The sequence below is a fragment of the Athene cunicularia genome, unplaced genomic scaffold, assembly GCF_003259725.1.
Source record: "Athene cunicularia isolate RWA unplaced genomic scaffold, athCun1 SCF_1, whole genome shotgun sequence".
Lineage (NCBI taxonomy): Eukaryota > Metazoa > Chordata > Aves > Strigiformes > Strigidae > Athene > Athene cunicularia.
The window spans coordinates 649,849-665,794 of record NW_020799155.1 but is presented as its reverse complement, the minus strand read 5'-3'; the positions used below and the strand labels follow the sequence as shown (position 1 = coordinate 665,794).

At 36.9% G+C, this 15,946-nt stretch overlaps 1 protein-coding gene across 1 annotated transcript in view; it reads right to left on the bottom strand.

Moving 5' to 3' along the window:
* Positions 1-11,624: 11,624 nt before the first annotated feature.
* Positions 11,625-15,946, bottom strand: part of ANAPC10 (anaphase promoting complex subunit 10) — a 37,867-nt gene continuing 33,545 nt past the window's right edge. The window contains exon 5 of the mRNA XM_026867004.1: positions 11,625-12,010. Within this exon, the coding sequence (XP_026722805.1) occupies positions 11,780-12,010 (231 nt within the window). The 3' untranslated portion in view covers positions 11,625-11,779. The remainder of the gene's footprint in view (positions 12,011-15,946) is intronic.

Here is a 15,946-nt window from a genome sequence, read left to right as displayed (position 1 = left end):
TTAACACAAGAGCACAATTAATTCTTCTAACTAAAGTATCTGGAGGAAAGCACTCTAAACAGATATTTAATGGGAATTATATACTCAGAAAATAGTATTTCTGAGAGATCCAGGGATGACACAAACACTTTGTTGGTGAGCACCAAAGACAAATCACGTTTTCATGCTGTTTTTTCAGGTATACCCAGATAAATGATCTCCTTTTAGAAGTGCCACTATTTGATAACAACCTTCAGAAAATCTGAAAAAAGGTAAAGAAAAAAAAAGCAGACAGGAATAATCAAAAGCAAATTACTATTGGAGGTAGAAAAGAGAGGTTAGGTAAGACAAAAACTAAAATAGAAAAAATGATTTTTGGATTACCTATGTTAACTGATTTATTGTGGGGGTTTTAAAAAAAAAAGTACACTGAATAGAAGTATGAAAATACAGTAGGACTGGGTAGGTAGGATACATCAAGATGATGTGGTACATGTGCTTCCACTGAGGTTTAAATATCTACATACTAGGAAGACGTAGAATGTAACTTGAGACTTTATTTTGTGCTGCTTCTCAACTAATACTCTCTCCTGGTTATTCAATATGTTGAAGGATAGAAAAATCAGCCATAATGAAGGCATACATAACTCATATTAAAAGATCAGCTAGCTCTGCAAGAAGATAAATACCCCATAAGCATTTCCACACACTAAGACTTTGGTTTAAATTTTTGCCCCTTTGAACTAGTGATCACGTAGGTGGTTTTCCAACGGAAAATGTACCTTTAGGAAGTGCTGTAATTCTCCACTGTCACCTGCCAAATAATGAGAAATATCATCTGCAACTGACAGAATGGATAAAGCATGATGTTGGAAATATTAAAGACTAGCCTTAATTAAAAGCAGGAGAATAAGATTTAATACTGAATGCGAGTTATCACAAGATCCTGGCCTGGCAGTAGGTATTATAATAAACAGGACATTGGGTTTAAAGATAAAAAAAAAAAAAAAAAAAAATCACACCAAACAGATCTTGAGGATTCATTTAAAGACAACTGAAGGATTAGATGGTATGGGCTTATTTGTTCTGATTTGTTCCTAAGAGCAGAAATCCTCTTCAGAGATATGGGGTCCAGGATTTAAAGTTACACCCTGAAGCACCAGAATGAGCAACTATTTATTTTACAACTGATTTTCAATGGCAGCAGGACAGCAACCTGAACCATTTACACAGAAAAACAGACAAATAATTCCTTTGTGAAAGGGGAGTAAGATTTTATAGTTTACCTTTTACTTGAAATTTCTGATCAGTTTAAACAGAGCGAGAAACTTTTTTAAAGGAAATGCAAATGCAGAAAACCAGACAATTCCTAATTAAAATGCCTAGATAATACTTTTTCATAAATTCAATTCTTGTCACAATAGTGCTTGTTCTAGGGTGAATGAGAATCAGTTGTACAGACTGCTTTCTCCTCTGCTACTTCAGATAACAGATTATATGAAACACCAGTAAAAAATATAAATATTGAAATTAAACAGCCATTTTGTTTGGCTAATTCTGTAATCTACATATTGTCCCTCAGGCAATACTACAGTCTTATACTCAAGAAACCTAGGTAATTCCTTTTGTTAAGTATTCCTTTATGTTTAGTAGCACCTTCAGTTAGAAAAACATGAGTTTTTTGTTACTAATCTCATTTTGCTTGAAGTGATTAATTAGCTAATTTTACATTAGCTTTAAATCTTTTTACTCACGTTATAAACATTATTTATCTGGGGAGTTACTTCCTTTAATTATGAAAGACTAAATTGATGAAAGCTAGAGAATTTAATTTTCCTTACTAGCTTGCTTTCAGTAACCAAAATAAATTCCAGGAATTGCATGAATTTCCACGTAGTGCTCTCAGTAACCTTTCTACTGATATGTAATATCAGGCTGCCTGTAGAGCCCAAAATCCAGTGCTTTTTCTTCTCAACTTATGCTAGTTCAACTGCCAAGCTTCAGTTGTAGCAGTGAAAAGTTTAAGTGCTACTAATGCTAAAAACACACCTCCTAGCTCTATACGCAGCAGCCAGCAAGACTACTGCATCCATGCCTGCCCTCCCCTCTAAGCGGAGTCACTCATCACAACCCATTCCACCAGCAGTTACTACCCTTCAGGTATCATCCCATACATTGGATATCCATTTCCAACTCAAAAGGGCTGTGGTTTTTTATTTAAAAAAAAAAAAAAAATAATAATAAAAAAAAAAACACACACTGTTAGCTCAGCTGTCAGATCTAAGCCCATCACTGGGCTTTCCTGAAGATGTGGGAAGATAACCAGTCAACAGTGTGATGATAGGCATCTTCAGTCAACACCAGAACTGAATCTATATGCCTCAAAATTAAGTGTCACAGAGCTCTGATGCTCTCACGTTACACAAGGAATTTTTACCTTCTGATTTTAAAAGGACTTCCACAAATGACATGTACAATGCTACACTGCACGTGTCTGGAATTTACTTCGAAAGGTGTTTTGTATATTCAAAGAAGTGTTTGAGAAGAACTTTCAAAACTGCTCCAGATCAACCTGGTTTTATCTACGTAACTGTGAAGTCACTGATCCCATTTAATTTACTTGAATTAAAGTATTAAATATTGGCTTAACTGTTCTCTACTATAATTAACAGTGGTAATTCACTTCAGTCGGATCAGAGTTCAGATATTTAATGCTTTCAGCGATCCCAACTTACTTTTTCATTTCATATGTAATTATGTCTGGATTATATCCTCTAGCAGCATCCAGTATTAGCATCATTTTCACTACTTGGGTTTTTTTACCCTCTTCCATTAAACTAAACCACACTAATACTGTTGACTGGCTGCAAGAAATGTTTATTCTTTGGTGCAAATGGAGAAACTGTCACAGGTAATTGTTAGGCTGATGTAAAACAGCCTGTTGAAATGTCAGCCTGGAACTACAGCAAATATGTCACGTGAAGGATTACATAAAATTTACCTCAATGAACAATGTTTAATGATGGTTTACACTGTTTTATAAAAGCACCTTAACACCTTTCTGATCTAAAGCAGAACATTTAAGTATTCCAAACCAACAGCAGACCACCCAATACCTCTGCCTGGAAGCTTCAGCAATGCAGTCTTTGGAGGGAAGTGTACATACTCTTAATACTATGAACATTTTAATTGAATTTAGACTGTCATCTCATGCTCCAGCAAAAACTTATTGCATTTAATTAAGTAAAATAATGCGGTAGTTAAATATTAAATAAACCGTTATTTTTTGTGTATACATGCAAAGGAATGCTAAGCATGCTTGCAATCAACCAATCAGTGTTTATAACCATATACATACAATGACAAAATTTAGGAATAAGAATCCAGTTTACCAGATTCAACAAGCCAGGCTCTCAAAGCATAGCATTCTACTGTATGTTATAACCATCTACTCTTCAGAGTCCCAAACCTGCACTTACTCCATGTAGGCAAGTTTATGTCAACCTGGGCTCACTCCAATGATCCCAAAGAACTCTGATGCATTCTACTTAAGCTGCAGAGCTGGATGGTAAATTCAAGAAAAACACAGTTAGACCTGGCATAGTAATAAACTCCCACTTTTTTATTCCTAATTCAGATCCATCCTGAAAATATGAGTTATAGAAAAAAACTACTGGTCCTTTTGAAACAAAGACACATCTTTATGGTTGACAATGTATAAAGTCTTCAGGACTTCCTGAGAAGTTTGGCCACACTAGTTTCTGACTCTCCTCTCTTTATAGGATGTAATGTGATTCAAACCCAACTACTAGGCCCAGGCATCACCCCGACTTACTACAAGTGGCACTCTGCTCTGTAGCGACCCCAACTTACATCACGAGGTGGTGGTGGTGGTATAAATTGCCTGAGCACCTGTTTCACTTGCAGTTCTTGACTCGGGACAATTACAATTACTGCTGGCTACTGCTCTGTGAGAGGTGGGGATTTTTCACACAATGGCCTGCTGGCTGGAGATGCAGCTCAGTCTGAGACGACGCGACGATCCGCCTTCCCAAGAACCGGCAGCTCTCCATGGTCCTTCAGGCTCTTCGATCACTTCATTTACTACACACAAGTTCAGGCATTTTTGCTAATCAGTAATGGCAAACCAGACATCTGGTACTCTCTCTAGTGTATGAACAGATTTCAAGCCTAAATCATGTTTCAATTACTTTGCTTAAACTATTATAAAGCAGATGAAGAAAAACAAGTCTCAAGACTCACTTCAGTTCTTGATCTTTCACACTTCGTTCATGTCTGATTAAGCCTTTGATTCTCAGAAAACTCCCCATGTGCCAACTGTTCAGTAAACACCTCGTCTGATAAGTCTTCATGCTGGGTTATCAGTAACTTGAGATTGAATCAGAGCTCCAAGCACCCCACAGCCTAGCAGCATGCCTATTTGTGAAGACTAGTGCAACTACAGAATCAAGTAGCAAGTGATGTTTTAAGCAGGTCACTCATACCTAAGTAACTAAGGATCTGGGCAAGAGTCTAATGTACAGAGCAGCTATAAAAAAAGTCAACAGAAGTCCGTCCAACATTCTACATCTACACCAAACAAAGCATGGAAAATGGCATGTACACAGATCTTTGAGCCAGACTGCAAGCTCATATAAATCTCACGTCAAGTATCCCACATAAAATGTAAGGTAGCTTATCCCTCTTCCACTAAACATTACACTATGCGGTTTTGGTAAGGTAAGAGCAGGCACTAAGGCAGCAACTGAAGAAGTTGTGCACATAGGCAGTTGTGCACCTATAGATACATTGTTGGCAAAATTATTTCCCCTCCAGATTGAACTAGAACAGCAAAACCCAAAATGCAGTTTAAACTTTAAAATGGAATTACATACAGAAACTGCATTACTGAAAAATTGACCTTTAAAACTGTAGCATTATCTGAAAATCTCCTTCACAGAATAAGAGAAGATAGACAAAGGAGATATGGCTTCAACTTCCAGCTCTGCCAGAGATTCCCTGTGCTAGCTTAAGCAAAACATAAATGTTTTGCTGTTCTCCTATTTAGAAACCAGGAGCAGCAAATACCTCTCTTCACCCTCTTCTGTCATCTGCCTTTGTTTACTCTGTGTTACTGAGCAGAAACATAGACATCACTTCGCCAAAACACAGTTACTCTCAGTCATTTCAACAGAAGCTCCTCAAGACCCTGGTCACTCAGCTACCTCTCTCTTCTTAGTCTACAGAGAGAATGAAGCCAAGGTTTAATTTAAAGAAAGGCTTTTTCACTTATACTAGGAATCACATTTCTGTTCTGTGAGGCAAAAAGGCCTACTGTGGTGTCTTTCAAAAGAGTATTAAAAACCCTAAATTACTACTATTTGAAGTGATCTTTCAAGTCATTGCCAAGTCATGATTTCTTAGAACAAACAATCTTGGTCTCTCATTTATTTCAATATTACCTTAATCTTATACTACTCAACATTTATCAGACATTTTTCACACGATAGAAAAAAGACTACTTAGCAATGACAGATGACAAAATAAAAGGTATGGAAAACACAGTCTGATAATCAGGGAGTGATAGTTGCTATATAATACAGCTAACCATAGCAATTCACACATAATACGTTAATAGTCTGTTATTTATCCTTTTTTATGGTACTCCAGTCTTCCAGTGAGCCCATTTAGCATTATAAACTGCTGCCTGCTTAGGCAGTGAGGGACCAAGCTACAGCTATGGAAGAGGGGATGAATCCACATTGCACATGTTAAAACAAGATGATTCCTACCTTTCTTTTCTCATCTACCCTGTAATTCTGCTTTTGATACTGCAATTAAACATAAAAGTTCAGGATATACTTTTATACCTTGCTTGAAGTTAGAAAACTGCCAACCTTTCAGCCATGACGCAACTTGGAATTCTCTTTTTCTTTATTAGCAAGTGAAGATGTCAAAAACTAAATTTAAGACTGAGGTAAAGTCATCATGAGGTAACACTAGTCAAGAGTACAAAAATTTGAAAACTTAAGACTCAGAAGTAACTGTAATTGAATATGCAAAAGGCCATAACCCAACACTCTGTTGAAATTGATAAGCACTATTTCATCAACAGAGAACAAGTAAATTAGTGCTCATCCACTTTATTAGAGTTTTCAAAAAAGCAAAGCAGGGTTTAGTGATAGTGTTCTGAGCCTTACCTTGAAATTTTTCAATTTGTTGTCAAAAAAGAGAAAAGTTCACACCTTACCAGCTTTTATAAATATCTCTGTAGTTCCCTCCAGTTTTCACATTAGTCATAAGGGACCATAAATTATCAAATATTTTAGAGTATGGCCACAATAGGCCATCACAGAATAATGGTGGCATCGTGGTTACCTTTCCTCTCCCTGACAGCATTACTCCCAGGACACAGCTCTGAAGAGTTTTATAATGCTTGAGAAACAAACAACTCTGAACTCCCTTGGTTCAGGTTCCTGGATTGTCACTACTTGCTAAACTAGCCAATTTTGATACTGCTACAGTAGTAACACAAAATCATCCACTATATAATCTTGGTGTCCAGCTGGAGAAGAGCACCAGTGTGAAAAAGGGATCTATCTTCAGAGACAAGGTTTGTAAAAACCAATCAGGAAATTTCTTACAGGTCTGCTGGGAAAGTCTTGTGATTTGGGGAAAAAAAGAGCCAAAGCATAGGGACATACCTATAGTATACTGCTTAGATCATTTTCCTAAAAACAGCTACTCAGGGAGTATTTAACTTTTATTAGCCTAAAGTATTGGCCATTACTGAATATAAAAACACACCTTCTTCCCCTCTCTAAAACCTTTAGATTGAACATGTCACTGATTTGAATTCTTTTCTAAACTTTGAATATCTTCAGTTAGTAGTCAGCTTGCTAAATTGATGCTGAGATTGTATGTTTCTATTTGAGAAACGGCAAAAAGAAGTATTTCCTGAGAATACAACTTATAAAATTTTTAAAGTTTTATAAAAGCTCTCTTTTTTCTATGGATCAAAATTATTTAAGATCAGTTGTCCTCGTAACAAGTACACCTTGCACTCTCATATTTGGAGAAGAAAGCCAAAATACTCACATAACTATCCTTACATTTAGGCACAGAGTTATAATTCTTAGGAAGCCATGTTTGTGAAGATCTGATTTTTTTTTTTTCCACATCACTTTGAAAAAGCAGTCTGGTTTGCTCATCATTAAAAAAGTATTCTTTAAGCTGGCAACAAGTTGACAACCTGTCTCTTTTTTGCACTCCCTGAAGTTAACATCTGTAGAACCATCTTGTAGAGCAAACAGGTTAACTGTTGACTTCACACTTTTTAGAGATACAGCTCTGTATTCATTTCTCTGAGAACCTGACAATTCAGACATACTAAAGACTACAGATTCCCAGGACTCATCTCCAAAGTGTGCATGTGGGGAAAAAGAAAACATAAGTTATGAATGTAAGATATTGTTAAAGGATGCAAACTAAATTTCTTTTTCAGACTGAGACAAGCATATAGAGCTAAAACATTATTCCCATTTTCACTAAAAACCTGCAAATTCATTATCAACATCAAAATGGTTCTAGTATTTTAGTGTGTAATACTGGGAAACGGTTCTAGTATTCGCACTATTTATACATGAGTCTAAGAATGTTTATCTTTGAATTTTCACTGCAAAGGTAACTCATTCTGGCTTTTCTTTAGGTTTGCAATTTTGGATCTCCAGCACACATTAGCAGTTAACTGTAATTTACAGCACTTGTTGACACCTTCCAAAGCAGCATGTGGCTAGGCAAAATATAAGCTTTAACTACATTAACATTACAAGAACTTTCTGTTCTCAAACTCAGTCTTTGGAAAAATCTGTATGCTCAACAATTTTGGTGCTTAGTCACATAAAATTGCTCTTTCAAGTGATAAGATCCCAGATAATTGTGTGTCTGAAAAAAAATTGGGGAAAAAGTAGAAGCTAAACACAACATACATGTAAGTAGCTACCTGCAATGGTTTGGCAGTCCAGTTTGTTTATCCCAATTCAAATACCAAGTACTATATTAATACACAAAGACGGTAACTTGCTTTATTTTCAGACATAATCCTCTAGGATCTCATCATAGAAAGTCAGCAGCCTTATGTGACTAAGCTCCAAAGATGTTAAAAAAAGTCCTTGCAAGAATGTTAAATACCAATGCAACATATCTACAATTGTTACGAAACATCATAGGAAAGACTCAAGATGGATTTAGAATGGCCACCGCACCTGTTTTCAAGTAACACTGAATATCAAAGAGCAAGACACAAACTGTAGTAAAGAGTTTATATTTTTTACTGCCTTTCAGGCATGTTCATATATTATTTTGTCAGCAACAGTTGAAGGAGTTACTAGTTGTACTCTCCCTTTTAATCTACTCCCACTCATCATCATGACTCACTATTCACTCCCGCAGTTTTACCACAGAGATTACTTGCTTCCACCCAATACTAAGAATATACTTAAAGAGCCAAATAAGGACCAAGGATCTGTTTCACAGATGTAGGTTAGCAAACAGCCATGGAAGCATTTGAGAGGCTCCACCATGGAGATGGTAATTTCTGGCAATAAGGTAGAACTACAACAATGGAATGTGCAGCTTCAGACTGGATCTGCTGTTGATAGAAGAATAAAGTGTAACTACAGCCTTAATCTCTAAAGACCCATGTGCACCTTACTATCTACTAAAAGACTGCATTAAATTTAATTTCTAAGAACAGTTCCCCTCCCCAACAGTAAAGCTTCAGTTTAACATAGTATCAATCATTCAGTTTAACACAGGTATCATAGGTTCTTAAAACCATTTGAACACCATCTATGACTTCAGTCGCAGGATAAGTAGTCAAGCTACATTTCACTTTATTCGACTGCACCGTGAAGAATAATGATTCCAAATTTGAGATATATACTGGCACCTATCCTGCATGGTCATAGGAGCCCTAAACGAAAAAAAAAATTTAAAAAGCAAACAATAAAACAGGAATTCCTCTCTAAGGATCCAAAAATAATGCCTACTGAAGCAGGGCAGAAATAAGCAGAACAAGACTGCACTGACAGGCCTGTCCCTAGACTACTGGATAATGTTCATCATACAGCAATATCACTTTGACTTTGTCAGCCTAAAGATAACAGGTGCTGCTTTGAAAGATGTACGCTTAACTTGGACCTATTTAATTGTTTATGCAACCCTTGAACTTCTATCTGAACCATCCTTGGGGAAGGTTCATGAAGAACATATTCCTGTCCTTTCCAAGGACTGGTCCTTTTGTGAACTGATGAGAAAATGAATGCATATGTTATTCAAGTACGTAATAAATAATGTGGTGTCATGTAAAAGAAAACAATACTTAATCAAAATATTGTAAGTGTTACTGAATGGAGTTCAGAATAACCACAGAATTATTAGGGAACAGGGGGTTGACAACACAAAGGTAGGATGAATAACTACAATCTTACATTCTTGGAGAAAAATAGGCAAATTCCTTTCTTTAAAATCTATTAGTAACTTACCAAAAGTAACTGGATAAATTCCGTTTTTGGGAGGTAGGTTGTTTTGTTGAGTTTTTTGTTGTTTTTTTGGTTGGTTGGTTGTTTTACAGAAAAAAAATGAAGCAGTACATCAAAAGTAAAAATAAGTGAACAAAAGTTCAAATAAGTGCATAGGAATGTACAACTCCTTGACACTATATAATAAAATCCATTGAACTGACAGATCTGGCAAAAATCATGAGTTCAACTAGCTTCTACTGAACAGGAATTCTGCTGGTGATACATCTTTTACAGGGAAAGGTAAAAGTACAATTAAGGTCCTCCTGAAAGGACTGAATCCACATTTAAATAGAGAACTCAGGCTAGTCATGGACTTGTCTACAAGGTTCATTATCAGGAAATGCTCATTTTAATTGCGTTCCTAAAGACAGTGAAACTCTGCGAGAGAGGAAAACCGTTCATTAAACAGCAGCTTATTTCATTAAGGATACAAAGGATTTCTGCAGCTGAATCTTTATCCTTGACGACCTCCTTGTTTTCCTCTGTGTCACCTCCTTTCTGCTCTGGAGGATGCTGTATCATTGCTTGATGAGCCTCCACTAGTATTAGCCTTTCCTTGGTCACAGTTAAGAAGTGTCAGAAGTTTTCCTTGGCTGAGATTAGATTGGATTTACCATCAACTTTTATGGGGCTAGGAGGAAGAAGGGGTTTAATCAGTACTGAACATTTTAAAAAGAAACCCTTTACTTCAACAGCCTCTCTTTCCAAAATCTACTTTGTTTTTTTTAAAAAAGGTAAAAGAACTAGTAATTCCATTACAAGAAGACATTAGTAAAGGTGTTATTCCTACTCACAGCAAGTAGACAAAGTGTACATTTTCCTTGCAATGTTCTTTACTTTAAAACTCTATGCCATGAGTCTGAGAATCCCTTGTGTTATTATACACGTGAGCTCTCAGTACTTTAGGAGGTGCAGTGGACCTTCAGATTCATTCCCACTGTTATTTTATGATGTTGGATTATTCCTAACTGTCCTCCTGTTTTGAACAGCTATCACATCTAGATGACCTATACTCAGTGTATCTATATTAAATTATATATTGTATTGAGAAATTTGGAATGGTTCAGTTTTCTTCATGTCACTGTCAGTTTCACTGCGTTACTGGTCACTGGAAGAGGCTCCCCAGAGAAGTGGTCACGGCACCAAGCTCAAGGAGCACGTAGACATCTCTCAGCCATACAGTTTACCTTTAGGTAGTCCTGCAAGAAGCAGGGAGGTTGGAATCTATGATCCTTGCGGATCTCTTCCAACTTGAGATATTCCATGATTTTATGATCTATGTCACAGTCATGAAGGCTAAATCCATGCAGACAGTCATTAAGCAGAAAAAACCTATACAGAAAAGGGTAAACCACATTAACATAAGCAGTAAGGAGAAAACACTACTGGCAGCATCTTTAAACCATGTCTGTTTGTGATGGTTTAGGCCCTGCCGGGACCGGAGACCACATTGCTGTTGCCCCTCCCCCACCCCCAGCCAGTCAGGCTGGAAGTGAGGCACAAAACCCAGGTTAAAATAAGAAGAAATTTAATACAACAGTGTGATAAGCAATCTGAACAACAACAGTAGCAATGATGACAACAATAAACAGCAATAACAGTAAAGAAGACAAAAGATATACAGAGAAATACCGCAATGGTTAGAGACAGCCCGCCTGTGCTCCCTGCCACCAAAGCCACAAAGGAAAAAGTTCCTGTCCCGTGCCCAGTCCTGAGGTCAGCATGGTATGAATAACCTGGCTGGAGATCCCTTTCCTTCTCTGCTGGGGAAACTTAACCCTATCCTAGCTGAACCAGGACACTGTTCAAGAAGAATGCTCTCTAAAAAGAGCAACTTCTGGGTAAAGGAATGAACAGTAACACCATAGAACAAACTATTTCCATCTGTGATCAGTAGAGGAAGAAACCACCCAAAAAAAAAACCTGTAATGTATCAATTATTGATTCCAAGTCACAAATACGTTATTTTTAAGCACCCCTTTTTTCCCTCCTCCTCTCAGATAGTACAAGAGCACTCAAAAGACACCAGGCAAAAGCAATGCAGACTTGCAGACTACAATATACTGTAACACAAGATTATCTTTATTTCAAAACTGCACAAAGTATAAACATAAAGATACAATTATACTGAAGTAAACCTGCTCTTTAAGTATCTGAACACTTAAGCAATGACACCGCCATTAAAAAATGCCTTTATTATTTATCATTAAGAAATTTTATCTTATAGAGCGATACATCATGAAATCAATCGTTGTACATCTAGGAAATTTACCTATAGAGCTCTCTTCCACTGGGGTGTACACTTTGATTTGTCTCATGTGAGTGTCTCTTCCATTTTGGTGATTAGCTAGAACAGCAATCTGAATCATAAACGTGCGAATAGGCTTCTTATGAGTATCTGTTAAAGGAACATGAATCCAGCCGCTTGGTTCCACTAATTCAAGTTGCTGCCAAAAACAAGACAAAAAAAGGCAAAACATTCAGAAACAGTTACATACTTAATTTAGGTGATCACTTATTAAACCTGTTTAATAAAGCAGAGTCTTGCAAATCAGATTTTAGTTACTTTTTCGAATGAATTTGAAATAGTACAGTTGAATGCTCATAGCTGATTTACTGCTGGTGTGGCTGGACACAGTTGTGTTTGCTTTTGCCTTTCAGAATCTACCCTTCATTTTGTGCCTTAACTTTAAACTAAAAATCAATGTAAAAGAAATATAGATGAGTATAAACTCAAGAAAGTCAAAGCAGTACTATTTGGATCTTGTTACTGAAGTATGCTGCTCAAAGATGACAGAAAATACAAATCTTAAAACTTTTATCTAGGCACTCTGAACTAAAATATGCTAGAATGACTTACATAGAAAATGCAGGACTTACATAGGGTTTTCAGAAATTCCTTAGATTATTAGAGCGCCCATGGAAGAGGAAAAGGAAGGTGACAGAAGAAAAAATACAGGATAGCTGACAGACTTTATCTCACCTTTGTCAAGACAGATGCCTAGCCAAGTAATAGTTGCTCCACAGCCATTTAATCACATTTTAAGGTCCATTTTGACTTGGCTTTTATACAACAAGCCAAGTATAATTATTTTTTTCTTTTTTAATTCTAATACTACAGAAACCAATGTCAAAGCCAGCAAAGAATGGCAATTCGTTGACTAAACCACATCACTGACACATCGGCGTGCTGAAATCAAGCTAGATGCTATGCTGAAGTGTGGTTACAGCTTTTGTTTAAAGCTAGTTGCCCAACTTCAAAGCATAGCTCAAAACACATATGGAAGAGCACACAAGTAAGTGGAACTCTTGGGAGAAGAAAAAAAAAAACCAAACAGTTGTCCACAAACAAGTGGATTTTACACAGCTAAGCAAACAAGACTGGGGTCCTTAGCAGCTGAGTTCCTTAGAGGAAGATCTATGCTTCGGGCAGCTCAAAATTCCCATCTTTCTCCTGAAAATACTTCATGACGAACATCCTGTTAAATACCTTGCCTTTGCTGAAGCTTTCAAAAGACCAATCTGAGATCTACTGTTTCAGATGCAGCAAACACCCTGAGGGAATGACCCATGAAACAAAAAAGTTAGATGGCTACTTTTAAAGATACAAAATAACCTCTCACACCTCCACCTTGAAAAAAGCAAGGAAAAAAAAAAAAACAAAAACAAAAACAAACCACACAACAAACCACAATGCAAAACTCTCCAAAACTATCGTCCTGAGCATTTTTTTTCAGGCTGGGAGCTAGACACTTCCACAAACACACATTCACTTATTTGTTGTATCCCTGTCCCTTTCGAAAACCCTACACAAACTTTTTTTACATGGGAAACTTCAGGTAATATTTGGCTTTACAAAGTGATAAAAACGACGTACTGTTGAAGCAGCTTTACAAAGGGGAAGTTTATCACGGTGAGGTAGTAGTCAGCAGTTTGAGCAAATACGCTTTCCATCTCCACAGTGAACAGATCGAATGAGAGTCCCAGTAATATTTTATTCGACTAGTACTAAGGTAAAGTGGCTCTGATTTAAAAGAGAATTAAAAGGTTTTTTTCTAATTAAAACTGAATTATAATATAATTCTCATGGTTACAAATTCTGACTGCTGATTCAAAGCGGAAAATCTAAGTTCTGGAGCTATGACACTGGGATTTTTATGCTTGGAACAGTATGAAACAGAGTAGTTAATACAGTAAAAAAAAATTAACACTTTCTACAGGCTGACAACATTGATTTCAGACATATCTGATACACTTCAGGTTCGCATGCTTTACTGGGAGAGAAATTGCAAAGAGCGAAATAATGACTCCACTCTCCACCTTCAGAATCATGAGAGCTACTAAGGGATTTGCAAAATTCAACTGTTTGTACAAAAGGAAGTTGGATGCTTATTAAATTAATGGAGAAAAATCACATCTTATTTTTAAAAGAATTATTAGGGTCAAAAAGGTAAGCATGGAAGAGTTAAGACTTGTAAAAGTAATTTTACTAACATAATAATGTACTTGTATCTTAATACAGAAATAAGCTTTTGATCACATATTTATCAGTGCTTTGTTTCATCCCTGATCAATGGGAGGTGGTCATATGCTTTATTTACAGCATGGTATTTTTCAGTCCTGCTACAAAGGCAACCAACTTCTTCACAAGCCTTCTTACAGAGATGGGACAAGTCATTTCTACATCTGTAAAACAGGCAACTTCGGTGCTAGGTTAATTAGATTAAAATACTCACTAGTTCCAGGTGTCAAATTTCACATACTTTGAACCTGATTTTTACTGCCCTTAGTAACATACAGTATTTTACATGCGGCTTAGCTCCCACTGAGTTCACTTGCATTTCTGCAAACTGATAAGAGTTCTCAAACCAGCCAGCAGAACACACAGTATGAGCAGCCACCAAGGAGAAGTTGAGTGCATCATGTAAAAACACCATGACTAAGCACAGATTGCACACAATTCATCAAGCAGCATTCAGCTGTCTTAGCCACAAAGCCTTTTTTTAATTCCTGAAATCTCTGCTTCGCTTACTCCACATGTTCCAACTTCTGCACCACACGAATACACATCCTTTACTATACAAATCCTGGACTCATCCTCAGAATAGACTTCTTTCCTCATTCCAATCAAATAGTTGCCTCTTGAACAAAGCATGTGACGCTTGTAATGCAGTTGGAGGCTCTACTACAATTTATTAAGTGCAAGAAGTCTGAGTTAGACTAAAATGTTTGAACTGAGCTCTTGATTTTTACCCTCTAAATAACATTACTGTACCATGACATTTTTTGAGTCTTTTTTAAGTTGATGTCTACATAGTTCAGTAAAACGATTAAAACCTCAAGACCCACTCAGCTACTGAAGTTTAAATACAACACAATTATTATTATCTAAATATCCACTAGAAAAGGAAATCATATTTTGCTAGTATGATACATACATTCTCTGTGACCAAATGAATGGTACAAATCAGATACACACACATGCTCCTAAATTCCTCTCCTCCACATCTGTCATGCTTTTTCAGACGAGCAAGACAGTTTCTTTTCCCAAAGGGTCCAAGTCCTTCACCAGGGAGAAGGAATAGGACATGGGAACGGGCAGTGGTGGTACAAGACAAAATGCTGCCCACTCTTAGTTCAGTGTCAGCACTCAGATCCAGCCGTTACAACTCGTAGCAGAAGTGGGATGAAATATGCAGCCCTACTCTGCCTGAAGCATTCCCAGTGTGAACAGAATCTAAAGGAAACTCACTGTGAAGTTTCAAGAAATTCCTATTAAGCCCATGCAAATGGCAATCTTTCAAAGCCCTGTAAACCGGTCTGGAAATTTGGGTGGATTTTTACAGGGAGGCGAAAGGCACATCCTCAACACAAAGGCTGAACTATTGCCAAATTTCAAATCCTCGCTTCAGAGCTTGGGGGCACTGGAGCATCAAAGTAGTACACCAGAATATTCTCACACAAGCAAAATAGCATACTTTTCACTAGCCTTATTCTTGGAACAGAACACTTTGGCTGAAACTTTCAAAAAAAAAAAAAAAAAAAAAAAAAACTGGCATGGAAAAATCCATCTGAACTGAACTTTGGCAAAAGTTATAAAGTAGCTAAGAGTTAAAACTTAAAATGGAACACACAACCTTAAGTACAGGTGGCACCAGCAGTTCTACCTATAGTCAATACTATACTTTAAATCCATTTCAGTTGACACTGGTGTCAACCCTGTTTGTCAAAGCACTAGCCACTGTATATACATATACACACGTTTCACCCCAACTCTACAGTTTCAATCCACTATGAGAAAATACCAGGTTAATTTTGCACCTTTATTTTTTTTCCTCCTGTGTAGGTCATTAAGAATTGGTCACAATTAACTGGCTTCCAGA